The sequence below is a fragment of the Nerophis lumbriciformis genome, linkage group LG32 (assembly GCF_033978685.3).
Source record: "Nerophis lumbriciformis linkage group LG32, RoL_Nlum_v2.1, whole genome shotgun sequence".
Classification (NCBI taxonomy): Eukaryota; Metazoa; Chordata; class Actinopteri; order Syngnathiformes; family Syngnathidae; genus Nerophis; species Nerophis lumbriciformis.
The window spans coordinates 1,763,378-1,790,459 of NC_084579.2; the positions used below are offsets into that span (position 1 = coordinate 1,763,378).

Below are 27,082 nucleotides of genomic sequence, written 5' to 3' on the forward strand. Positions count from 1 at the left end.
ATAGAAGACCGTTCCCTGCATTACGAAATATATTCTTGGACACGGAAATGATGTAATATTTTGTGAAGTGAATTTTTTTACATGAAATGATGCTGACGATGTCATTGAAAATAGATTGAGTGTATAAAAAAAGTAATTGTGTAAAAATGCTCTTCTTCAAAAAGCAAGACTCACCTCCGGCAAGTGGAGACAGAAGCAGAGGACCAAGTCTGAGAAGCAGCCAATGAGGGGTGAAGTTTGAAGTCATGTGACATGAGAAGTCAGTTCCCTGTGCTGCCTGGACATATGACATCATCATTAACCCTTCAATGGGATGTTTTCAAACTAAAGAAATGATTCCAAAGGTTACAATTTGCCATACTTGCCAACCCTCCTGGGTTTTCCGGGAGACTCCCGAAATTCAGTGCCTCTCCCGAAAACCTCCCGGGACAAATTTTCTCCCAAAAATCTCCCGAAATTCAGGCGGAGCTTGAGGGGGCGTGGTCTCCAGCTCCATGCGGACCTGAGTCCGCTTTCCCACAATATAAAGAACGTCTACAGTAAAGCAGTCCGTCTGCCGTAAACAGCAATGTTGTGACACTCTTAAACAGGACAATACTGCCATCTAGTGCATTTGATGAAAGCACTTTTGTGTGCCACACAGCAATGCATCATCAGAGAGGGTGTTGAGCATGGTTAGAAAGATAGTGACAGAGAATAGAACAAGGATGGACAATTCAACCCTTAACTCAACAATGAGTAGATGAGTGTTATGTGTGTGTATATGTGTAAATAAATGAACACTGAAATTCAAGTATTTCTTTTATATATATATATATATATATATATATATATATATATATATATATATATATAATATATATATATATATATATATATATATATATATATATATATATATAGAGCTAGAATTCACTAAAAGTCAATTATTTCTTATATATATATATATATATATATATATATCCATCCATTTTCTACCGCTTATTCCCTTCGGGGTCGCAGGGATATATACATATATATATATATATATATATATATATATATATATGAAATACTTGACTTGGTGAATTCTAGCTGTAAATATACTCCTCCCCTCTTAACCACGCCCCCAACCCCCACCTCCCGAAATTGGAGGTCTCAAGGTTGGCAAGTATGCAATTTGCACTTCTGACGGACATACTGGAGGAGTTAGCAGAGGTGCAGATCAACTGACTGTGATGCACAATGTGACCAGCAGGTGGTGCTAAATGATGATGTTCAGGTGAAGGTAGGAAGAAGACACGTTGGGATGATTCACGGAGGGAGGAATACATGTCCATCCATCCATCCATTTCCTACCGCTTATTCCCTTTTGGGGTCGCGGGGGGCGCTGGAGCCTATCTCAGCTACAATCGGGCGGAAGGCGGGGTACACCCTGGACAAGTCGCCACCTCATCGCAGGGCCAACACAGATAGACAGACAACATTCACACACTAGGGACCATTTAGTGTTGCCAATCAACTTATCCCCAGGTGCATGTCTTTGGAGGTGGGAGGGGCCTATCCCCAGGTGCATGTCTTTGGAGGTGGGAGGGGCCTATCCCCAGGTGCATGTCTTTGGAGGTGGGAGGGGCCTATCCCCAGGTGCATGTCTTTGGAGGTGGGAGGAAGCCGGAGTACCCGGAGGGAACCCACGCAGTCACGGGGAGAACATGCAAACTCCACACAGAAAGATCCCGAGCCTGGGATTGAACCCAAGACTACTCAGGACCTTCGTATTGTGAAGCACATGCACTAACCCCTCTTCCACCGTGAAGCCCGGAATACATGGCATGTCATATAATTCAAGACTTGTTCAAGACTTAGATCAAAGACTTACTTGAGGATACTTTAGGACTTACATGTAAGACTGTTCCAAACTTGTTTAAAGATTACATTTAAGACTGATTCAAGACTGGTTTGGGCCTTAAATTCAAGACTTGTTTAAGACTTAGATTAAAGACTTAGATTAAAGACTTACTTGAGATTGAAATCCTATACTTTTTTAAGACTTACACGTAAGACTGTTCCAAACGTGTTTAAGGATTACATTTAAGACTGTTTCAAGACTGGTTTGTGCCTTAAATTCAAGACTGATTCAAGACTTGTTTAAGACTTAGATTCAGGACTTACTTGAGGATACTTTAGGACTTCAGTCCAAGCCTATTTTAGACTTACATGTAAGACTGTTCCAAACTTATTTAAGAATTTCATTTAAGACTGATTCAAGACTTGTTTAAGACTTAGATTCAGGACTTACTTGAGAATACTTTAGGACTTAAATCCTATACTTTTTTCAGACTTACACATAAGACTGTTCCAAACTTGTTTAAGGATTACATTTAAGACTTATTCAAGACTGGTTTGTGCCTTAAATTCAAGACTGATTCAAGATTTGTTTAAGATTTAAAGACTTATTTTTGAGAATACTTTAGGACTTCAATCCAAGCCTATTTTAGACTTACACGTAAGACTGTTCCAAACTTGTTTAAGGACTACATTTAAGACTGATTCAAGACTGGTTTGTGCCTTAAATTCAAGACTGATTCAAGATTTGTTTAAGACTTAAAGACTTATTTGTAAATACTTTAGGACTTCAATCCAAGCCTATTTTAGACTTACATGTAAGACTGTTCCAAACTTATTTAAGAATTTCATTTAAGACTGATTCAAGACTGGTTTGTGCCTTAAATTCAAAACTGATTCAAGACTTGTTCAAGACTTAAATTCAGGACTTACTTGAGAATACTTGAGGACTTAAATCCAAGACTATTGAAGACTTACTTGTAAGACTGTTCCAAACTTATTTAAGAATTACATTTAAGACTGATTCAAGACTTGTGCCTTAAATTCAAGACTGATTCAAGACTTGTTCAATACGTAGATTAAAGACTTACTTGAGAATACTTAGGGACTGAAATCCTATACTTTTTTAAGACTTACACGTAAGACTGTTCCAAACTTGTTTAAGAATTTCATTTAAGACTGATTCAAGACTGGTTTGTGCCTTGAATTCAAGACTGATTCAAGACTTGTTTAAGACTTAAAGACTTATTTGAGAATACTTTAAGACTTCAATGCAAGCCTATTTAAGACTTACATGTAAGCCTGTTCCAAACTTGTTTAAGGATTACATTTAAGACTTATTCAAGACTGGTTTGTGCCTTAAATTCAAGACTGATTCGAGACTTGTTTAAGACTTAGATTAAAGACTTATTTGAGAATACTTTAGGACTTCAATCCAAGCCTATTTAAGACTTACACGTAAGACTGTTCCAAACTTATTTAAGAATTTCATTTAAGACTGATTCAAGACTGGTTTGTGCCTTATATTCCAGATTTAGATTAAAGACTTACTTGAGATTGAAATCCTATACTTTTTTAAGACTTACACGTAAGACTGTTCCAAACTTGTTTGAGGATTACATTTAAGACTGATTCAAGACTGGTTTGTGCCTTAAATTCAAGACTGATTCAAGATTTGTTTAAGACTTAAAGACTTATTTGAGAATACTTTAGGACTTAAATCCAAGACTATTGAAGACTTACATGTAAGACTGTTCCAAACTTATTTAAGAATTTCATTTAAGACTGATTCAAGACTGGTTTGTGCCTTGAATTCAAGACTGATTCAAGACTTGTTTAAGACTTAAAGACTTATTTGAGAATACTTTAGGACTTCAATCCAAGCCTATTTTAGACTTACACGTAAGACTGTTCCAAACTTGTTTAAGGATTACATTTAAGACTGATTCAAGACTGGTTTGGGCCATAAATTCAAGACTGATTCAAGATTTGTTTAAGACTTAAAGACTTATTTGAGAATACTTTAGGACTTCAATCCAAGCCTATTTTAGACTTGCACGTAAGACTGTTCCAAACTTGTTTAAGGATTACATTTAAGACTGATTCAAGACTGGTTTGTGCCTTAAATTCAAGACTTGTTTAAGACTTAGATTAAAGACTTATTTGAGAATACTTTAGGACTTCAATCCAAGCCTATTTTAGACTTACATGTAAGACTGTTCCAAACTTATTTAAGAATTTCATTTAAGACTGATTCAAGACTGGTTTGTGCCTTAAATTCAAGACCGATTCAAGACTTGTTTAAGACTTAGATTCAGGACTTACTTGAGAATACTTTAGGACATAAATCCAAGACTATTGAAGACTTACATGTAAGACTGTTCCAAACTTATTTAAGAATTACATTTAAGACTGATTCAAGACTTGTGCCTTAAATTCAAGACTGATTCAAGACTTGTTCAATACTTAGATTAAAGACTTACTTGAGAATACTTTAGGACTGAAATCCTATACTTTTTTAAGAATTACTTGTAAGACTGTTCCAAACTTGTTTAAGAATTTCATTTAAGACTGATTCAAGACTGGTTTGTGCCTTAAATTCAAGACTGGTTCAACATTTGTTCAAGACTTAGATTAAAGACTTACCTGAGATTGAAATCCTATACTTTTTTAAGACTTGCACGTAAGACTGTTCCAATTTTGTTTAAGAATTTCATTTAAAACTGATTCAAGACTGGTTTGTGCCTTAAATTCAAGACTGATTTAAGACTTGTTTAAGACTTAGATTCAGGACTTACTTGAGAATACTTTAGGACTTGCGTAAATCCAAGACTATTGAAGACTTACATGCACTGTTCCAAACTTTTTGAAGAATTTCATTTAAGACTGATTCAAGACTGGTTTGTGACTTTAAATTCCAGACTGATTCAAGACCTGTTGAAGACTTAGATTAAAAACTTAATTGAGGATACTTTAGGACTTCAATCCAAGCCTATTTAAGACTTACAAGTAAGACTGTTCCAAATTTGTTTAAGAATTACATTTAAGACTGATTCAAGACTTGTGCCTTAAATTCAAGACTGATTCAAGACTTGTTCAATACTTAGATTAAAGGCTTACTTGAGAATACTTAGGGACTGAAATCCTATACTTTTTTAAGACTTACACGTAAGACTGTTCCAAACTTGTTTAAGAATTTCATTTAAAACTGATTCAAGACTGGTTTGTGCCTTAAATTCAAGACTGATCCAAGACTTGTTTAAGACTTAATTGAGGATACTTTAGGCACATCTCATGTGAGTGCACAGCATCTATTGGCACAATGGACAGACTCAACATCACGTCCCGTCTTTTAGGATTCTGAGAATGACTTTTCATGTCGATTTAAGACTTGTTCAAGACCTACATTTAGGACTAAGTGACAGTCGCAAAGCACTAAGCACACAGATTTTGGCCACGCCCCCCAGCTGCTTTCAAAGACACAAAAGACGTCCTCCAGTCTTTGTGACTTTTGCTCTTCCAAGCGCTGCAGAGTTGTTGGACGAGTCAGCGCTGACCTTAGACGGAGCAGCTCGCTGGCTAGAGCAGAGCCATGGAGCACAGCCACTTGACCACAGGCGGACAGGCGGTCAGTTTGGGACTAGTGTTGTGTTGTAGTGTTGTGTTGCAGTATTGTGTTGCAGTGTTGTGTTGTAGTGGTGTGTTGTAGTGTTGTGTTGTAGTGTTGTGTTGCAGTGGTGTGTTGTAGTGTTGTGTTGCAGTGTTGTGTTGCAGTGCTGTGTTGTAGTGTTGTGTTGTAGTGTTGTGTTGCAGTGTTGTGTTGCAGTGTTGTGTTGTAGTGGTGTGTTGTAGTGTTGTGTTACAGTGTTGTGTTGTAGTGTTGTGTTGCAGTGTTGTGTTGTAGTGTTGCAGTGTAGTGTTGTGTTGCATTGGCGTGTTGTAGTGTTGTGTTGCAGTGTTGTGTTGCAGTGTTGTGTTGTAGTGGTTTTTTGTGTTGCAGTGGCGTGTTGTGTTGTAGTGTTGTGTTGCAGTGTTGTGTTGTAGTGTTGTGTTGTAGTGTTGTGTTGCAGTGGCGTGTTGTGTTGTAGTGTTGTGTTGTAGTGGCGTGTTGCAGTGTTGTGTTGTAGTGTTGTGTTGCAGTGGCATGTTGTAGTGTTGTGTTTTAGTGTTGTGTTGCAGTGTTGTGTTGTAGTGTTGTGTTGCAGTGTTGTGTTGCAGTGGCGTGTTGTAGTGTTGTGTTGAAGTGGCGTGTTGCAGTGTTGTGTTGTAGTGTTGTGCTGCAGTGTTGTGTTATAGTGTTGTATTGCAGTGTTGTGTTGCAGTGGCGTGTTGTAGTGTTGTGTTTTAGTGTTGTAGTGTTGTGTTGCAGTGGCGTGTTGTAGTGTTGTGTTGTAGTGTTGTGTTGTGTTGCAGTGGCGTGTTGTAGTGTTGTGTTGTAGTGTTGTGTTGTAGTGTTGTGTTGCAGTGTTGTGTTGTAGTGTTGTGTTGTAGTGTTGTGTTGCAGTGTTGTGTTGCAGTGTTGTGTTGAAGTGGCGTGTTGTAGTGGCGTGTTGCAGTGTTGTGTTGTAGTGTTGTGTTGCAGTGTTGTGTTGTACTGTTGTGTTGCAGTGTTGTGTTGTAGTGTTGTGTTGCAGCGGCGTGTTGTAGTGTTGTGTTGTAGTGTTGTGTTGTAGTGTTGTGTTGCAGTGGCGTGTTGTAGTGTTGTGTTTTAGTGTTGTTGTGTTGCAGTGTTGTGTTGCAGTGGCGTGTTGTAGTGTTGTGTTGTGTTGCAGTGGTGTGTTGTAGCGTTGTGTTGTAGTGTTGTGTTGTAGTGTTGTGTTGTAGCGTTGTGTTGTAGCGTTGTGTTGTAGCGTTGTGTTGTAGCGTTGTGTTGTAGTGTTGTGTTGTAGCGTTGTGTTGCAGTGTTGTGTTGTAGCGTTGTGTTGTAGCGTTGTGTTGTGTTGTAGTGTTGTGTTGTAGTGTTGTGTTGTGTTGTAGTGTTGTGTTGCTGTGTTGTAGTGTTGTGTTGTAGCGTTGTGTTGTAGCGTTGTGTTGTAGCGTTGTGTTGTAGTGTTGTGTTGTAGCGTTGTGTTGTAGCGTTGTGTTATAGTGTTGTGTTGTAGCGTTGTGTTGCAGTGTTGTGTTGTAGTGTTGTGTTGTAGCGTTGTGTTGTGTTGTAGTGTTGTGTTGTAGTGTTGTGTTGTGTTGTAGTGTTGTGTTGTAGTGTTGTGTTGTGTTGCAGTGTTGTGTTGTAGTGTTGTGTTGTAGTGTTGTGTTGCAGTGTTGTGTTGTAGTGTTGTGTTGCAGTGTTGTGTTGTAGTGTTGTGTGGCAGTGTTGTGTTGCAGTGTTGTGTTGTAGTGTTGTGTTGCAGTGTTGTGTTGTAGTGTTGTGTTGTAGCGTTGTGTTGCAGTGTTGTGTTGTAGTGTTGTGTTGCAGTGTTGTGTTGTAGTGTTGTGTTGTAGCGTTGTGTTGCAGTGTTGTGTTGTAGCGTTGTGTTGTAGTGTTGTGTTGCAGTGTTGTGTTGTAGTGTTGTGTTGTAGCGTTGTGTTGCAGTGTTGTGTTGTAGCATTGTGTTGTAGTGTTGTGTTGCAGTGTTGTGTTGTAGTGTTGTGTTGTAGCGTTGTGTTGCAGTGTTGTGTTGCAGCGTTGTGTTGCAGTGTTGTGTTGCAGTGTTGTGTTGTAGTGTTGTGTTGTAGTGTTGTGTTGTAGTGTTGTGTTGCAGTGTTGTGTTGCAGTGTTGTGTTGTAGTGTTGTGTTGTAGTGTTGTGTTGTAGTGTTGTGTTGTAGTGTTGTAGCGTTGTGTTGTAGTGTTGTGTTGCAGTGTTGTGTTGTAGTGTTGTGTTGTAGCGTTGTGTTGCAGTGTTGTGTTGTAGCGTTGTGTTGTAGTGTTGTGTTGCAGTGTTGTGTTGTAGTGTTGTGTTGTAGTGTTGTGTTGTAGTGTTGTGTTGCAGTGTTGTGTTGCAGTGTTGTGTTGTAGCGTTGTGTTGTAGTGTTGTGTTGTAGTGTTGTGTTGTAGTGTTGTGTTGTAGTGTTGTAGTGTTGTGTTGTAGTGTTGTGTTGTAGTGTTGTAGTGTTGTGTTGTAGTGTTGTGTTGTAGTGTTGTAGTGTTGTAGTGTTGTGTTGTAGTGTTGTGTTGTAGTGTTGTGTTGCAGTGTTGTGTTGCAGTGTTGTGTTGTAGAGTTGTGTTGTAGTGTTGTGTTGTAGTGTTGTGTTGTAGTGTTGTGTTGTAGTGTTGTGTTGTAGTGTTGTAGCGTTGTGTTGTAGTGTTGTGTTGCAGTGTTGTGTTGTAGTGTTGTGTTGTAGCGTTGTGTTGCAGTGTTGTGTTGTAGAGTTGTGTTGTAGTGTTGTGTTGTAGTGTTGTGTTGCAGTGTTGTGTTGCAGTGTTGTGTTGCAGCGTTGTGTTGTAGTGTTGTGTTGTAGTGTTGTGTTGTAGTGTTGTGTTGTAGTGTTGTAGTGTTGTGTTGTAGTGTTGTGTTGTAGTGTTGTGTTGTAGTGTTGTAGTGTTGTAGTGTTGTGTTGTAGTGTTGTGTTGTAGTGTTGTGTTGTAGTGTTGTGTTGTAGTGTTGTAGTGTTGTGTTGTAGTGTTGTGTTGTAGTGTTGTGTTGTAGTGTTGTAGTGTTGTAGTGTTGTGTTGTAGTGTTGTGTTGTAGTGTTGTAGTGTTGTGTTGTAGTGTTGTGTTGTAGTGTTGTGTTGTAGTGTAGTGTTGTAGTGTTGTGTTGTAGTGTTGTGTTGTAGTGTTGTGTTGTAGTGTTGTAGTGTTGTGTTGTAGTGTTGTGTTGTAGTGTTGTGTTGTAGTGTTGTGTTGTAGTGTTGTGTTGTAGTGTTGTAGTGTTGTGTTGTAGTGTTGTGTTGTAGTGTTGTGTTGTAGTGTTGTGTTGTAGTGTTGTGTTGTAGTGTTGTGTTGTAGTGTTGTAGTGTTGTGTTGTAGTGTTGTGTTGTAGTGTTGTGTTGTAGTGTTGTGTTGCAGTGTTGTGTTGTACTGTTGTGTTGCAGTGTTGTGTTGTAGTGTTGTGTTGCAGCGGCGTGTTGTAGTGTTGTGTTGTAGTGTTGTGTTGTAGTGTTGTGTTGCAGTGGCGTGTTGTAGTGTTGTGTTTTAGTGTTGTTGTGTTGCAGTGTTGTGTTGCAGTGGCGTGTTGTAGTGTTGTGTTGTGTTGCAGTGGTGTGTTGTAGCGTTGTGTTGTAGTGTTGTGTTGTAGTGTTGTGTTGTAGCGTTGTGTTGTAGCGTTGTGTTGTAGCGTTGTGTTGTAGCGTTGTGTTGTAGTGTTGTGTTGTAGCGTTGTGTTGCAGTGTTGTGTTGTAGCGTTGTGTTGTAGCGTTGTGTTGTGTTGTAGTGTTGTGTTGTAGTGTTGTGTTGTGTTGTAGTGTTGTGTTGCTGTGTTGTAGTGTTGTGTTGTAGCGTTGTGTTGTAGCGTTGTGTTGTAGCGTTGTGTTGTAGTGTTGTGTTGTAGCGTTGTGTTGTAGCGTTGTGTTATAGTGTTGTGTTGTAGCGTTGTGTTGCAGTGTTGTGTTGTAGTGTTGTGTTGTAGCGTTGTGTTGTGTTGTAGTGTTGTGTTGTAGTGTTGTGTTGTGTTGTAGTGTTGTGTTGTAGTGTTGTGTTGTGTTGCAGTGTTGTGTTGTAGTGTTGTGTTGTAGTGTTGTGTTGCAGTGTTGTGTTGTAGTGTTGTGTTGCAGTGTTGTGTTGTAGTGTTGTGTGGCAGTGTTGTGTTGCAGTGTTGTGTTGTAGTGTTGTGTTGCAGTGTTGTGTTGTAGTGTTGTGTTGTAGCGTTGTGTTGCAGTGTTGTGTTGTAGTGTTGTGTTGCAGTGTTGTGTTGTAGTGTTGTGTTGTAGCGTTGTGTTGCAGTGTTGTGTTGCAGTGTTGTGTTGTAGTGTTGTGTTGTAGCGTTGTGTTGCAGTGTTGTGTTGTAGCATTGTGTTGTAGTGTTGTGTTGCAGTGTTGTGTTGTAGTGTTGTGTTGTAGCGTTGTGTTGCAGTGTTGTGTTGCAGCGTTGTGTTGCAGTGTTGTGTTGCAGTGTTGTGTTGTAGTGTTGTGTTGTAGTGTTGTGTTGTAGTGTTGTGTTGCAGTGTTGTGTTGCAGTGTTGTGTTGTAGTGTTGTGTTGTAGTGTTGTGTTGTAGTGTTGTGTTGTAGTGTTGTAGCGTTGTGTTGTAGTGTTGTGTTGCAGTGTTGTGTTGCAGTGTTGTGTTGTAGCGTTGTGTTGCAGTGTTGTGTTGTAGCGTTGTGTTGTAGTGTTGTGTTGCAGTGTTGTGTTGTAGTGTTGTGTTGTAGTGTTGTGTTGTAGTGTTGTGTTGCAGTGTTGTGTTGCAGTGTTGTGTTGTAGCGTTGTGTTGTAGTGTTGTGTTGTAGTGTTGTGTTGTAGTGTTGTGTTGTAGTGTTGTAGTGTTGTGTTGTAGTGTTGTGTTGTAGTGTTGTAGTGTTGTGTTGTAGTGTTGTGTTGTAGTGTTGTAGTGTTGTAGTGTTGTGTTGTAGTGTTGTGTTGTAGTGTTGTGTTGCAGTGTTGTGTTGCAGTGTTGTGTTGTAGAGTTGTGTTGTAGTGTTGTGTTGTAGTGTTGTGTTGTAGTGTTGTGTTGTAGTGTTGTGTTGTAGTGTTGTGTTGTAGTGTTGTGTTGCAGTGTTGTGTTGTAGTGTTGTGTTGTAGCGTTGTGTTGCAGTGTTGTGTTGTAGAGTTGTGTTGTAGTGTTGTGTTGTAGTGTTGTGTTGCAGTGTTGTGTTGCAGTGTTGTGTTGCAGCGTTGTGTTGTAGTGTTGTGTTGTAGTGTTGTGTTGTAGTGTTGTGTTGTAGTGTTGTGTTGTAGTGTTGTGTTGTAGTGTTGTAGTGTTGTGTTGTAGTGTTGTGTTGTAGTGTTGTGTTGTAGTGTTGTAGTGTTGTAGTGTTGTGTTGTAGTGTTGTGTTGTAGTGTTGTGTTGTAGTGTTGTGTTGTAGTGTTGTGTTGTAGTGTTGTAGTGTTGTGTTGTAGTGTTGTGTTGTAGTGTTGTGTTGTAGTGTTGTAGTGTTGTAGTGTTGTGTTGTAGTGTTGTGTTGTAGTGTTGTAGTGTTGTGTTGTAGTGTTGTGTTGTAGTGTTGTGTTGTAGTGTTGTAGTGTTGTGTTGTAGTGTTGTGTTGTAGTGTTGTGTTGTAGTGTTGTAGTGTTGTGTTGTAGTGTTGTGTTGTAGTGTTGTGTTGTAGTGTTGTGTTGTAGTGTTGTGTTGTAGTGTTGTAGTGTTGTGTTGTAGTGTTGTGTTGTAGTGTTGTGTTGTAGTGTTGTGTTGTAGTGTTGTGTTGTAGTGTTGTGTTGTAGTGTTGTAGTGTTGTGTTGTAGTGTTGTGTTGTAGTGTTGTGTTGTAGTGTTGTGTTGTAGTGTTGTGTTGCAGTGTTGTGTTGTACTGTTGTGTTGCAGTGTTGTGTTGTAGTGTTGTGTTGCAGCGGCGTGTTGTAGTGTTGTGTTGTAGTGTTGTGTTGTAGTGTTGTGTTGCAGTGGCGTGTTGTAGTGTTGTGTTTTAGTGTTGTTGTGTTGCAGTGTTGTGTTGCAGTGGCGTGTTGTAGTGTTGTGTTGTGTTGCAGTGGTGTGTTGTAGCGTTGTGTTGTAGTGTTGTGTTGTAGTGTTGTGTTGTAGCGTTGTGTTGTAGCGTTGTGTTGTAGCGTTGTGTTGTAGCGTTGTGTTGTAGTGTTGTGTTGTAGCGTTGTGTTGCAGTGTTGTGTTGTAGCGTTGTGTTGTAGCGTTGTGTTGTGTTGTAGTGTTGTGTTGTAGTGTTGTGTTGTGTTGTAGTGTTGTGTTGCTGTGTTGTAGTGTTGTGTTGTAGCGTTGTGTTGTAGCGTTGTGTTGTAGCGTTGTGTTGTAGTGTTGTGTTGTAGCGTTGTGTTGTAGCGTTGTGTTATAGTGTTGTGTTGTAGCGTTGTGTTGCAGTGTTGTGTTGTAGTGTTGTGTTGTAGCGTTGTGTTGTGTTGTAGTGTTGTGTTGTAGTGTTGTGTTGTGTTGTAGTGTTGTGTTGTAGTGTTGTGTTGTGTTGCAGTGTTGTGTTGTAGTGTTGTGTTGTAGTGTTGTGTTGCAGTGTTGTGTTGTAGTGTTGTGTTGCAGTGTTGTGTTGTAGTGTTGTGTGGCAGTGTTGTGTTGCAGTGTTGTGTTGTAGTGTTGTGTTGCAGTGTTGTGTTGTAGTGTTGTGTTGTAGCGTTGTGTTGCAGTGTTGTGTTGTAGTGTTGTGTTGCAGTGTTGTGTTGTAGTGTTGTGTTGTAGCGTTGTGTTGCAGTGTTGTGTTGTAGCGTTGTGTTGTAGTGTTGTGTTGCAGTGTTGTGTTGTAGTGTTGTGTTGTAGCGTTGTGTTGCAGTGTTGTGTTGTAGCATTGTGTTGTAGTGTTGTGTTGCAGTGTTGTGTTGTAGTGTTGTGTTGTAGCGTTGTGTTGCAGTGTTGTGTTGCAGCGTTGTGTTGCAGTGTTGTGTTGCAGTGTTGTGTTGTAGTGTTGTGTTGTAGTGTTGTGTTGTAGTGTTGTGTTGCAGTGTTGTGTTGCAGTGTTGTGTTGTAGTGTTGTGTTGTAGTGTTGTGTTGTAGTGTTGTAGCGTTGTGTTGTAGTGTTGTGTTGCAGTGTTGTGTTGTAGTGTTGTGTTGTAGCGTTGTGTTGCAGTGTTGTGTTGTAGCGTTGTGTTGTAGTGTTGTGTTGCAGTGTTGTGTTGTAGTGTTGTGTTGTAGTGTTGTGTTGTAGTGTTGTGTTGCAGTGTTGTGTTGCAGTGTTGTGTTGTAGCGTTGTGTTGTAGTGTTGTGTTGTAGTGTTGTGTTGTAGTGTTGTGTTGTAGTGTTGTAGTGTTGTGTTGTAGTGTTGTGTTGTAGTGTTGTAGTGTTGTGTTGTAGTGTTGTGTTGTAGTGTTGTAGTGTTGTAGTGTTGTGTTGTAGTGTTGTGTTGTAGTGTTGTGTTGCAGTGTTGTGTTGCAGTGTTGTGTTGTAGAGTTGTGTTGTAGTGTTGTGTTGTAGTGTTGTGTTGTAGTGTTGTGTTGTAGTGTTGTGTTGTAGTGTTGTAGCGTTGTGTTGTAGTGTTGTGTTGCAGTGTTGTGTTGTAGTGTTGTGTTGTAGCGTTGTGTTGCAGTGTTGTGTTGTAGAGTTGTGTTGTAGTGTTGTGTTGTAGTGTTGTGTTGCAGTGTTGTGTTGCAGTGTTGTGTTGCAGCGTTGTGTTGTAGTGTTGTGTTGTAGTGTTGTGTTGTAGTGTTGTGTTGTAGTGTTGTGTTGTAGTGTTGTGTTGTAGTGTTGTAGTGTTGTAGTGTTGTGTTGTAGTGTTGTGTTGTAGTGTTGTGTTGTAGTGTTGTAGTGTTGTAGTGTTGTGTTGTAGTGTTGTGTTGTAGTGTTGTGTTGTAGTGTTGTGTTGTAGTGTTGTGTTGTAGTGTTGTAGTGTTGTGTTGTAGTGTTGTGTTGTAGTGTTGTGTTGTAGTGTTGTGTTGTAGTGTTGTAGTGTTGTGTTGTAGTGTTGTGTTGTAGTGTTGTAGTGTTGTGTTGTAGTGTTGTGTTGTAGTGTTGTGTTGTAGTGTTGTAGTGTTGTGTTGTAGTGTTGTGTTGTAGTGTTGTGTTGTAGTGTTGTGTTGTAGTGTTGTAGTGTTGTGTTGTAGTGTTGTGTTGTAGTGTTGTAGTGTTGTGTTGTAGTGTTGTGTTGTAGTGTTGTGTTGTAGTGTTGTGTTGTAGTGTTGTGTTGTAGTGTTGTGTTGTAGTGTTGACACCCTCCATCCTCCTTCAGTGTTGTGTCAGCAGCAGCGAGGCGACGCTTTCAGCCGTGTTGAGCAGGAAGTTGCGGGCGCAGCAGGAAGTGTTGAGCAGGAAGTTGCGGGCGCAGCAGGAAGTGGAGGATGAGAAGAACACACCTGAGGTTGAACACGCCCTCCAGGAAGAACACCACCTGGCTCTGGCCAGGGCTCAGCGGCAGGTGGAGCAGGTGCGCTCCTTCTGGCAGGAGGAGTTCAGCACCTTCCAGAAAGGCCAGGAGGAGGAGCTGAGAGCCGCCAAGGAGGAGTGGAGGCGTCGCGAGGAGGAGATGTCTGCACACTTGTGGAGGAGTGGAGGAGTGGAGGAGTGGAGGAGTGGAGGAGTGGAGGAGTGGAGTGGAGGAGTGGAGGAGTGGAGGAGTGGAGGAGTGGAGGAGTGGAGGAGTGGAGGAGTGGAGTGGAGGAGTGGAGGAGTGGAGGAGTGGAGGCGTCGTGAGGAGGAGATGTCTGCAGACTTGTGGAGGAGTGGAGGAGTGGAGGAGTGGAGGAGTGGAGGAGTGGAGGAGTGGAGGAGTGGAGGCGTCGTGAGGAGGAGATGTCTGCAGACTTGTGGGCCCTCAGGGAGCGCATGCACACACACGTGGAGAAGCACTGGGAGGAGGTGGAGTGGCACCTCCACCTCCTCCTGGCCCTCTTCAACAAGCAGCTGAGCGGCGTGAAGCAGGAGCTGCAGGAGAAGGTGGAGCAGGAGAGCAAGCTGAAGGAGGTGATCAAGGCCCTCAAGTCAAGTGTGCAGGAGAAGGTGGAGCAGGAGAGCAAGCTGAAGGAGGTGATCAAGGCCCTCAAGTCAAGTGTGCAGGAGAAGGTGGAGCAGGAGAGCAAGCTGAAGGAGGTGATCAAGGCCCTCAAGTCAAGTGTGCAGGAGAAGGTGGAGCAGGAGAGCGGACTGAAGGAGGTGATCAAGGCCCTCAAGTCAAGTCTGCAGGAGAAGGTGGAGCAGGAGAGCAAGCTGAAGGAGGTGATCAAGGCCCTCAAGTCAAGTCTGCAGGAGAAGGTGGAGCAGGAGAGCAAGCTGAAGGAGGTGATCAAGGCCCTCAAGTCAAGTCTGCAGGAGAAGGTGGAGCAGGAGAGCAAGCTGAAGGAGGTGATCAAGGCCCTCAAGTCAAGTCTGCAGGAGAAGGTGGAGCAGGAGAGCGGACTGAAGGAGGTGATCAAGGCCCTCAAGTCAAGTCTGCAGGAGAAGGTGGAGCAGGAGAGCGGACTGAAGGAGGTGATGGTGCAGCTGTCAGCGGAGATGGAGGAGATGTTCTCCGAGCTGTGCCAGCATCATCAGGAGAGTCAGGAGGCTCACAGGAGGACGGAGGAGCTTCAGCAGCAGATGGAGGCCGAGCGAGGAGCTAAGATGGAGGCGCTGAGTCAGCAAGCACAACTTCACAAACAACTTCAGCACCTCAGGAACCTCCTCCACACATTTGTGCTCCAAAACCACTCCTTCCTGGTCAGCATCATACTCCTCCACCTTCTTTACTCCTCCACCTCCTCTACTCCTCCATCTTCTTTACTCCTCCACCTTCTTTACTCCTCCACCTTCTTTACTCCTCCACCTCCTCTACTCCTCCACCTTCTTTACTCCTCCACCTCTGTACCTTCGATACTCCTCCACCTCCTCTACTCCTCCACCTTCTTTACTCCTCCACCTCCTCTACTCCTGTACCTTCTTTACTCCTCCACCTCCTCTACTCCTCCACCATCTCTACTCCTCCGCCGTATCTACTCCTCCACCTTCTTTACTCCTCCACCTTCTTTACTCCTCCACCTCTGTACCTTCTTTACTCCTCCACTTCCTCTACTCCTCCACCTTCTTTACTCCTCCACCTTCTTTACTCCTCCACCTCCTCTACTCCTCCACCTTCTTTACTCCTCCACCTCCTCTACTCCTCCACCTTCTTTACTCCTCCACCTCCTCTACTCCTCCACCTTCTTTACTCCTCCACCTCCTCTACTCCTCCACCTTCTTTACTCCTCCACCTCTGTACCTTCGATACTCCTCCACCTCCTCTACTCCTCCACCTTCTTTACTCCTCCACCTCCTCTACTCCTGTACCTTCTTTACTCCTCCACCTCCTCTACTCCTCCACCTCCTCTACTCCTCCACCTTCTTTACTCCTCCACCTCCTCTACTCCTCCACCTTCTTTACTCCTCCACCTCCTCTACTCCTGTACCTTCTTTACTCCTCCACCTCCTCTACTCCTCCACCATCTCTACTCCTCCGCCGTATCTACTCCTCCACCTTCTTTACTCCTCCACCTTCTTTACTCCTCCACCTCCTCTACTCCTCCACCTTCTTTACTCCTCCACCTCCTCTACTCCTCCGCCTTCTTTACTTCTCCACCTCCTCTACTCCTCCACCTTCTTTACTCCTCCACCTCCTCTACTCCTGTACCTTCTTTACTCCTCCACCTCCTCTACTCCTCCACCATCTCTACTCCTCCGCCGTATCTACTCCTCCACCTTCTTTACTCCTCCACCTTCTTTACTCCTCCACCTCTGTACCTTCTTTACTCCTCCACTTCCTCTACTCCTCCACCTTCTTTACTCCTCCACCTTCTTTACTCCTCCACCTCCTCTACTCCTCCACCTTCTTTACTCCTCCACCTCCTCTACTCCTCCACCTTCTTTACTCCTCCACCTCCTCTACTCCTCCACCTTCTTTACTCCTCCACCTCCTCTACTCCTGTACCTTCTTTACTCCTCCACCTCCTCTACTCCTCCACCATCTCTACTCCTCCGCCGTATCTACTCCTCCACCTTCTTTACTCCTCCACCTCCTCTACTCCTCCACCTTCTTTACTCCTCCACCTCCTCTACTCCTCCACCTTCTTTACTCCTCCACCTCCTCTACTCCTCCACCTTCTTTACTCCTCCACCTCCTCTACTCCTGTACCTTCTTTACTCCTCCACCTCCTCTACTCCTCCACCATTTCTACTCCTCCGCCGTATCTACTCCTCCACCTTCTTTACTCCTCCACCTTCTTTACTCCTCCACCTCTGTACCTTCTTTACTCCTCCACTTCCTCTACTCCTCCACCTTCTTTACTCCTCCACCTTCTTTACTCCTCCACCTCCTCTACTCCTCCACCTTCTTTACTCCTCCACCTCCTCTACTCCTGTACCTTCTTTACTCCTCCACCTCCTCTACTCCTGTACCTTCTTTACTCCTCCACCTCCTCCACCTTCTTTACTCCTCCACTTCCACTACTTCTCCGCTACTCCTCCACCTCTACTGCTCCACCTTCTTTACTCCTCCACCATCTCTACTCCTCCACCATCTCTACTCCTCCACCTTCTTTACTCCTCCACCTTCTTTACTCCTCCAACTCCTCTACTCCTCCACCTTCTTTACTCCTGTACCTTCTTTACTCCTCCACCATCCCTACTCCTTCACCTTCTTTACTCCTCCACCTCCTCTACTCCTGTACCTTCTTTACTCCTCCACCTTCTCTACTCCACCTTCTTTACTCCTCCACCTCCTCTACTCCTGTACCTTCTTTACTCCTCCACCTTCTCTACTCCACCTTCTTTACTCCTCCACCTCCTCTACTCCTGTACCTTCTTTACTCCTCCACCTCCTCTACTCCTCCACCTTCTTTACTCCTGTACCTTCTTTACTCCTCCACCTTCTTTACTCCTCCACCTTCTTTACTCCTCCACCTTCTTTACTCCTCCACCTTCTTTACTCCTCCACCTCCTCTACTCCTCCACCTTCTTTACTCCTCCACCTTCTTTACTCCTCCACCTTCTTTACTCCTCCACCATCTCTACTCCTCCACCTTCTTTACTCCTCCACCTCCTCTACTCCTCCACCTTCTTTACTCCTCCACCTTCTTTACTCCTCCACCATCTCTACTCCTCCACCTTCTTTACTCCTCCACCATCTCTACTCCTCTACCATGACATCATCTACTTCCACCTCCTCTCCCTCCTACCTTCTCTCCCACCTCCACCTGCTCCTCCTCTCCAAACATTTCTCTTCTCCACCTCCACCTCCACCTGCTCCTCCTGTGTGTGATGAAGTCTCCTGTCCTCCACAGAAGTCCCTGAGGAGTGAAGAGGAGAAGAAGAGTCTGGTGTGTGAGGACAGGAGGAGGACAGAGGAGGAGGGAGATGTTCCAGGGAGGGAGAAGGAGGAGAAGGAGAAGGAGAAGGAGAAGGAGAAGAAGGAGAAGAAAGAAGGTAAAGAGCGGGACAAGAAAGTCAAGAAGGAGGGCGAAGAGAAAGAAAGGAGAGAAAAGAAGGAGCGCGAGAAGAAGAAGAAGAAGAAGAAGAAGAAGAGAGCATGAAAAAAAGAGGGTGAACTCGTGACCTCTGACCTCATAGTTACTTTGAACAAGTAATCAGATTACTGGTTATTCCTTTAAGAAGTTACTTTACTGATTACTATATTTGACTTAGTTACATTTTGTTGTCAGCGCAGAAAACAACAAACTTTATACTTTAGAAATGTAAATGTGTATTCATGGACTACATTACAGTACAACAAACATTATACTTCCAGCCATCCATTTTCTACCGCTTATTCCCTTCGGGGGCGCTGGAGCCTATCTCAGCTACAATCGGGCGGAAGGCGGGGTACACCCTGGACAAGTCGCCACCTCATCGCAGGGCCAACACAGATAGATAGACAACATTCACACACTAGGGACCATTTAGTGTTGCCAATCAACCTATCCCCAGGTGCATGTCTTTGGAGGTGGGAGGGGCCTATCCCCAGGTGCATGTCTTTGGAGGTGGGAGGGGCCTATCCCCAGGTGCATGTCTTTGGAGGTGGGAGGGGCCTATCCCCAGGTGCATGTCTTTGGAGGTGGGAGGAAGCCGGAGTAGAACCCACACAGTCACGGGGAGAACATGCAAACTCCACACAGAAAGATCCCAAGCCTGGGATTGAACTCAGGACCTTCATATTGTGAGGCACATGCACTAACCCCAGTGCCACCGTGCTGCCCCTGAAATGACTAAAGGATCCATATGTGGATGTAAGTATTGATATGAGATCAAAACCATCTGGTAGGGATATTTCAGTATCGCACATAGATATTAGTACAAATAGATATAACACACAGTAACTTTGGAAAGGCAAATGTAATCTGATTACTGCTCTGTAATGAGTAAAGTGTAATCTGATTACTGTTCTGGAATGAGTAAAATGTAATCTGATTACTGCTCTGTAATGAGTAAAGTGTAATCTGATTACTGTTCTGGAATGAGTAAGATGTAATCTGATTACTGCTCTGTAATGAGTAAAGTGTAATCTGATTACTGCTCTGGAATGAGTAAAGTGTAATCTGATTACTGCTCTGGAATGAGTAAAGTGTAATCTGATTACTGCTCTGGAATGAGTAAAGTGTAATCTGATTACTGCTCTGGAATGAGTAAAGTGTAATCTGATTACTGGTGTTCATGTTATGCATCACTTTCACTTTCTCTTTTCATGAATATTCTATCAACATAGTTTTTACATCCTCTTCATCTTCATCAGAGAACACAAAAGCAAAGTTGCCATTTATGAGGTTTATTTATTACTTGTTTACGAGCCACAACATGCATAATAATAATAATAATAATATTATATTACATCACAGTATTATTACTCTTTACATGAATACTTGTACTGTAAATGTGTCATATTGGCACTCATGTCGCCCTCTGGTGACGTCATAGCATGTCGCCCTCTGGTGACGTCATAGCACGTCAGTCGGCAGGTGTGGGCGGGGTCAAGCGTGAGGAGGCGGAGTCTCAGACTGTAGAAATGAGTTTGACTTCTGAAGAGCTGCAGACACATGATCAATTAATGGTATTGATTTATGAACATGATCAATTAATAATGTTATTGATTTATGAACATGATCAATTAATAATGATATTGATTTATGAACATGATCAATTAATAATGTTATTGATTTATGAACATGATCAATTAATAATGTTATTGATTTTTGAACATGATCAATTAATAATGTTATTGATTTAAGAACATGATCAATTAATAATGTTAGTGATTTAAGAACATGATCAATTAATAATATTGATTTATGAACATGATCACTGTATAATGTTAGTGATTTAAGAACATGATCAATTAATAATGTTATTGATTTATGAACATGATCAATTAATAATGTTATTGATTTATGAACATGATCAATTAATAATGTTATTGATTTATGAACATGATCAATTAATAATATTATTGATTTATGAACATGATCAATTAATATTATGATTTATGAACATAATCAATTAATAATGTTATTGATTTATGAACATGATCAATTAATAATGTTATTGATTTATGAACATGATCAATTAATGTTATTGATTTATGAACATGATCAATTAATAATATTATTGATTTATGAACATGATCAATTAATATTATGATTTATGAACATAATCAATTAATAATGTTATTGATTTATGAACATGATCAATTAATAATGTTATTGATTTATGAACATGATCAATTGATAATGTTATTGATTTATGAACATAATCAATTAATAATGTTATTGATTTATGAACATGATCAATTAATAATGTTATTGATTTATGAACATGATCAATTAATAATGTTATTGATTTATGAACATGATCAATTAATAATGTTATTGATTTAAGAACATGATCAATTAATAATGTTGATTTATGAACATGATCAATTAATGTTATTGATTTAAGAACATGAGCAATTAATAATGTTATTGATTTATGAACATGATCAATTAATAATGTTATTGATTTATGAACATGATCAATTAATAATATTATTGATTCAAGAACATGATCAATTAATAATGTTAGTGATTTAAGAACATGATCAACCTATAATGTTATTGATTTAAGAACATGATCACTGTATAATGTTAGTGATTTAAGAACATGATCAATTAATAATGTTATTGATTTATGAACATGATCAACCTATAATGTTATTGATTTAAGAACATGATCAATTAATAATTTGATAGATTTATGAACATGATCAATTAATGTTATTGATTTATGAACATGATCAATTAATGTTATTGATTTAAGAACATGATCAACCTATAATGTTATTGATTTATGAACATGATCAACCTATAATGTTATTGATTTATGAACATGATCAATTAATGTTATTGATTCATGAACATGATCAACCTATAATGTTATTGATTTATGAACATGATCAATGTATAATGTTATTGATTTAAGAAGATGATCAATACAAGCTGACCTGGTGCTGCTGAAGCGAGTGGGCTGGTAGTCTTCCACCGCAGCCTGCAGGGAAAGATTGAAGCTGCAGTCACAAGACTGACCAGCAGAGGGCAGCAGAGCCATGGTGCAGTCACAAGACTGGCCAGCAGAGGGCAGCAGGTCTACTAAGAGTCATGGTGCAGTCACAAGACTGGCCAGCAGAGGGCAGCAGAGTCATGGTGCAGTCACAAGACTGGCCAGCAGAGGGCAGCAGGTCTACTAAGAGTCATGGTGCAGTCACAAGACTGGCCAGCAGAGGGCAGCAGGTCTACTAAGAGAGTCATGGTGCAGTCACAAGACTGGCCAGCAGAGGGCAGCAGGTCTACTAAGAGAGTCATGGTGCAGTCACAAGACTGGCCAGCAGAAGGCAGCAGAGTCATGGTGCAGTCACAAGACTGGCCAGCAGAGGGCAGCAGGTCTACAGTCACTGCAGCTTCTCAGCTGTCATTCAGGAGTTGGTGCATTCTTTCAAAGACTCACTTCAGTCAATCCAGTACTCGAGTCCTTTGACACAGAGCGCATGTGCAGCAAGTTGCACCTGTGAGTCAGTCAAACCAGTTTGTCCATCTGTGAGTCAGTGGAGCCTCAAGTCTTTGTCGAGTATATCGGAGTTAGTTAACTTGAGCCCTTATCAACCCATTAGTCAGTGAAACTTGCGCCTTCATCAGTCTGTGAGTCAGTGAAACTTGAGTCTCTATCAATCCATGAGTCAGTGAAACTTGAGCCTTCATCAGTCTGTGAGTCAGTGAAACTTGAGTCTTTATCAATCCATGAGTCAGTGAAACTTGAGCCTTCATCAGTCTGTGAGTCAGTGAAACTTGAGCCTTCATCAGTCTGAGTCAGTGAAACTTGAGCCTTTATCAATCAATGAGTCAGTGAAACTTGAGCCTTCATCCACCTACAAGTCAGTAAACTTGAGTCGTTATCAATCAATGAGTCAGTGAAACTTGAGTGCTTGTCAATCCATGAGTCAGTGAAATCCTTCATCAGTCTGAGTTAGTAAAACTTGAGTCTTTATCAATCCATGTGTCAGTGAAACTTGAGCCTTCATCAGTCTATGAGACAGTGAAACTTGAGTCTATCAATCCACGAATCAGTGAAACTTGAGCCTTCATCAGTCTGTGAGTCGGTAAAACTTGAGTCGTTATAAATTTATGAGTCACAGAAACTTGAGCCTTTGTCAATCGGTAATTCTGTGAATTTTATTGTCAGTGAAACTCGAGTCTTTATCAATTTGTGAGTCGGTGAAACTTGAGCCTTCATCCATATGTCAGTCAATGAAGCTGGAGTCTTTGTCCATCCCTAATTCAGTAAAACTTGAGTCTTTGTCCGTCTTAGTCTGGAAAAAGTTGAGCCTTCATCAATTAGTGAGTCAGTGAAACATAAGTTTTCATGGAATCAGTGAGTCATGTGAAGCTTAAGCCTTTGTCAACTTTTGAGTCGGTGAAACTTGAACCTTTGTCAATCCGTAAATCAGTGAAAATGTAGTTCATCAAATCTGTGAGTCAGTGAAACTTGAGTCTTTATCAATCCGTGAATCAGTGAAACGCAAGTCTTTATCAATTTGTGAGTCTGTGAAACTTGAGCCTACGTCAATTTGTGAGTTGGTGAAACTCGAGCCTTCATCAATCTGTCAGTCAATGAAACTTGAGTCCTTGTCCAACTCTAATTCGGTAAAACTTGAGTCTTTGTCCATCTGAGTCAGAAAAACTTAGTCTTTGTCCATCGTAGTCAGAAATACTTGAGCCTTCATCAGTTAGTGAGTCAGTGAAATTTAATTGTCAATTTTTGAGTCGGTGAAACTTGAGCCTTTGTCAATCCGTAAATCAGTGAAAATTTTGTTTTCATTAAATCTGTGAGTCAGTGAAACTTGAGTCAAAAAGGGGAAATAAGAGTTGATTTAAGGCAAGAATATGTTGTTTCTTCCACTGAGTTGAACAATATTTAAATAATAAAGTATTGTATTAAATGATAAATACTTCATTATATTTGTAAAGTACTGCAGGTGAATACTTCATTCATGGACTATGAATACTTTAATAGTTCTTCTGTATTGTAAAACTAATAAAAATGTCGCCCACTTTGCTGTCTTGCAGGTGATGAAGGTTGCATAATTGTGCTGAGTCATCACTGTCACTCTTCTCTGCGCCCACCAGCCTTACATAACACCTGCCTTCATAGCCATAACTACACTTATTATTATCAGCTGTGTGTCATGTGACTTCATATCAATAATTATAGTGTAATTATCAGGTGTGTCATGTGACTACATATGAATAATTAGAGTGTAATTATCAGGTGTGTCATGTGACTACATATGAATAATTAGAGTGTAATTATCAGGTGTGTCATGTGACTACATATTATAGTGTAATTATCAGGTGTGTCATGTGACTTCATATGAATAATTAGAGTGTAATTATCAGGTGTGTCATGTGACTACATATCATTAATTAGAGTGTAATTATCAGGTGTGTCATGTGACTACATATGAATAATTAGAGTGTAATTATCAGGTGTGTCATGTGACTACATATTATAGTGTAATTATCAGGTGTGTCATGTGACTTCATATGAATAATTAGAGTGTAATTATCAGGTGTGTCATGTGACTACATATTAATAATTATAGTGTAATTATCAGGTGTGTCATGTGACTACATATCAATAATTATTTTGTAATTATCAGGTGTGTCATGTGACTACATATGAATAATTAGAGTGTAATTATCAGGTGTGTCATGTGACTTCATATGAATAATTATAGTGTAATTATCAGGTGTGTCATGTGACTACATATGAATAATTATAGTGTAATTATCAGGTGTGTCATGTGACTACATATGAATAATTATAGTGTAATTATCAGGTGTGTCATGTGACTACATATGAATAATTATAGTGTAATTATCAGGTGTGTCATGTGACTACATATGAATAATTAGAGTGTAATTATCAGGTGTGTCATGTGACTACATATCAATAATTATTTTGTAATTATCAGGTGTGTCATGTGACTACATATGAATAATTATAGTGTAATTATCAGGTGTGTCATGTGACTACATATCAATAATTATTTTGTAATTATCAGGTGTGTCATGTGACTACATATGAATAATTAGAGTGTAATTATCAGGTGTGTCATGTGACTTCATATGAATAATTATAGTGTAATTATCAGGTGTGTCATGTGACTACATATGAATAATTATAGTGTAATTATCAGGTGTGTCATGTGACTACATATTAATAATTATAGTGTAATTATCAGGTGTGTCATGTGGCTTCATATGAATAATTATAGTGTAATTATCAGGTGTGTCATGTGACTACATATGAATAATTAGAGTGTAATTATCAGGTGTGTCATGTGACTACATATCAATAATTATTTTGTAATTATCAGGTGTGTCATGTGACTACATATGAATAATTATAGTGTAATTATCAGGTGTGTCATGTGACTACATATCAATAATTATTTTGTAATTATCAGGTGTGTCATGTGACTACATATGAATAATTATAGTGTAATTATCAGGTGTGTCATGTGACTACATATCAATAATTATTTTGTAATTATCAGGTGTGTCATGTGACTACATATGAATAATTAGAGTGTAATTATCAGGTGTGTCATGTGACTTCATATGAATAATTATAGTGTAATTATCAGGTGTCATGTGACTTCATATGAATAATTAGAGTGTAATTATCAGGTGTGTCATGTGACTACATATGAATAATTATAGTGTAATTATCAGGTGTGTCATGTGACTACATATGAATAATTAGTGTAATTATCAGGTGTGTCATGTGACTACATATCAATAATTATTTTGTAATTATCAGGTGTGTCATGTGACTACATATGAATAATATAGTGTAATTATCAGGTGTGGCGGTCTGACCTGCGAGAAGGCGGGCATGACGCCGTAGGGGCGTGGCTGTCTGGCGCCCTCCCTCTCCAGCAGGTTTCCTGTGCTGCTGCTCTTGGCGTGCTGGAGCCTACAACAAAACACTTTGGTCATTTTGCTCAAAGGTGCGTCAAAGGTGCTGCGCCCCTCAGGCGTACTTGCGTGCAGGAAAGTCGCCCTCGCAGACCACGCGGGTGTAGGAGAAAGGAAACCAGCCCCGCCTGCCGGGCGACAAACGTTAAGTGTCGGTGTGGCGCTCACCCCCGCCCCCTAGTGGTCGCTTACATGTGCGTCTTCTCGTTCTCGCCATAGTGCCAGCCGTCGCGAGCCTCGGGCACCAGCAGCGTGACCACGTCGCCCTCCTTGAAGCTGAGCAGCGTGCTGTTGTCGCCCGCCGCGTGGCAGAAGACGGCCTGCACGCGCGTCCGCCCGTTCCTCTCCAGGCCCGCCGCCATGGAGCTGGAGCGCGGCAGCGTGCGCGTCTCCGCTGTCAGGGAGGAGCAAAGATGGCGGTCATGACCTTTACAGGGCGTGTGACATCACAAGCTCAACAGGAAGTAAATTAGAATTATTTTATTTATCTATTTTTTAAATTAAAAAAATCCTCAATAAAAAACAGGAAGTATTTTTGTAGGATTTGTATTTATTTATTTATTTATTTTTTAAATAAAAATCAGGAAGTAGTTTACATTTTTTTAAATCATTTAAGCAATGTTTTTTTTTGTACTTTAAAATAAAAATCAGTAAGTAGTCTTCATTAAAAAATTTATTTTATCTATTTATTTTTTCAATTAAATAAATAAATTAAGAAAAAAAAGGAAGTAGTCTTTTTTAATTTGATGTAATTATTCATATTTTTTTTAATTGACAAAAACAGGAAGAAGTTGTTTTGTTTAGTATATTATTTATTTTAATTTATTTATATATTTATTTATTTTGAAAAAAAAAAACAGGAAGTAGTTTAAATGTTAAATGTTTTAAAATGATTTCATTAATGTATGTATTTATTTTTTTTAACTTTAAAGTAAAAACCAGTAAGTAGTTTAAAAAAAAAAGGATTTTATCTATTTATTTTTTAAATTAAATAAATGAATTAGTAAAAGAAAAAAAATGAAGTCTTTTTTTAATTTAATTTATGATCAACATTTTTTTTGAATAGAGGATAGGAAGTAGTTTTTTTGTTTAGTATATTATTTATTTTAATTTATTTATGTATTGATTTAAAAAAAATAAAAACAGGAAGCGGTTTTTATTAGATCTAATTTTATTTATGTTTAAAGTAAAAATAATAATAAAATAAGGTTCAAAAAACAGAAAGTAGTTGTGAAATATAATATAATTTATTTATTTTCTAATAAAAAAATGTATGACTGAAAAACAGGAAGTATGTTTTGTGTAAATTGTATTTGATTTGAGTATTTATTTTAAAATGGTTTTAATCATGTAATTAATGTATTTATTTATTTATTTCTTTAATTTATGATAAAAATCTGGAAGTAGTTTTGTTTTTAAATAAATGAAAAAAGAAAATTAAAAACAAGAAGTGATCTTTTTTTAATTTGATTGAATTATCAAATTTTAAAAAATAAGAAGTTTTTTGTTTAGTATATTTATTTTTATTTATTTATTTTTTATAAAAAACAGGAAGATGCTTTTATTTGATCTAATTTAAAAAATAATAAAATAAGGTAAAAAAAAAAAACAGGAAATGTTTTTTAAATATAAAATAATTTATTAATTTTCAAATAAAAAATGTATAAATGAAAAACAGGAAGTAATTTTTGTGTAAATTTTATTTGATTCATGTATTTATAAAAGAAAGGGGTTTTAAAAATGTTTTTAATCATGTAATTAATGTTTTTTTTAAATGTATAATAAAAACCAGGAAGTAGTTAATTTTATCTATTTGTTTTTTAAATTAAATAAAAACAGGAAATAATCTTTCTTTTATTTGATTTAATTACATTTAAAAAAAGTCAAAAACTTTTTTTGTTTAATATATAATTTATTTAAATTTACTTGTGTTCATTAAAAAAAAAAAAAAAACAGGAAGAAGTTTTTATTTGATCTAATGTTGTTTTAAATGTAAAAAAAATATTATAATAAGGTAAAAAAAACAGAAAGTAGTTTTCTTTAATTTTTTGTATTATTAAATGTAATTTTTTTATTGATATATTTATAAATGTTTTGAATTGAAATCAAAACAGGAAGTAGTCCTACTTAGCGAGGCCTTGCTCTTGGCGGGCGCCGCCTTGCGGACGGGCAGCGTGTTGGAGTACACGTCCGCCACGTGTCTCTGGACCTGCGGGGACGTCGACACTTTAGACTCCGCCCACTGCTGGTAGTCGCTAGCTGTGCCGTTTGACGGCCCGGCGCCGCCTTCCATCAGCCTCTGCGGCGTGCGGAGAG

At 39.8% G+C, this 27,082-nt stretch overlaps 1 protein-coding gene across 3 annotated transcripts in view; it reads right to left on the minus strand.

The window, feature by feature from the left end:
- Positions 1-19,095: 19,095 nt before the first annotated feature.
- baiap2b (BAR/IMD domain containing adaptor protein 2b) overlaps positions 19,096-27,082 on the minus strand; it is a 33,845-nt gene continuing 25,858 nt past the window's right edge. For 2 of the 3 annotated variants that reach the window (XM_061926800.2, XM_061926802.2), the window contains 6 exons: positions 26,894-27,065; positions 24,959-25,160; positions 24,832-24,894; positions 24,668-24,764; positions 20,734-20,777; positions 19,096-19,284 (listed from right to left, as the gene is read on the minus strand). In XM_061926800.2, the coding sequence (XP_061782784.1) occupies positions 19,251-19,284; positions 20,734-20,777; positions 24,668-24,764; positions 24,832-24,894; positions 24,959-25,160; positions 26,894-27,065 (612 nt within the window). In that variant the 3' untranslated portion in view covers positions 19,096-19,250. The remainder of the gene's footprint in view (positions 19,285-20,733; positions 20,778-24,667; positions 24,765-24,831; positions 24,895-24,958; positions 25,161-26,893; positions 27,066-27,082) is intronic. The other variant, XM_061926801.2, reaches the window with a different exon arrangement.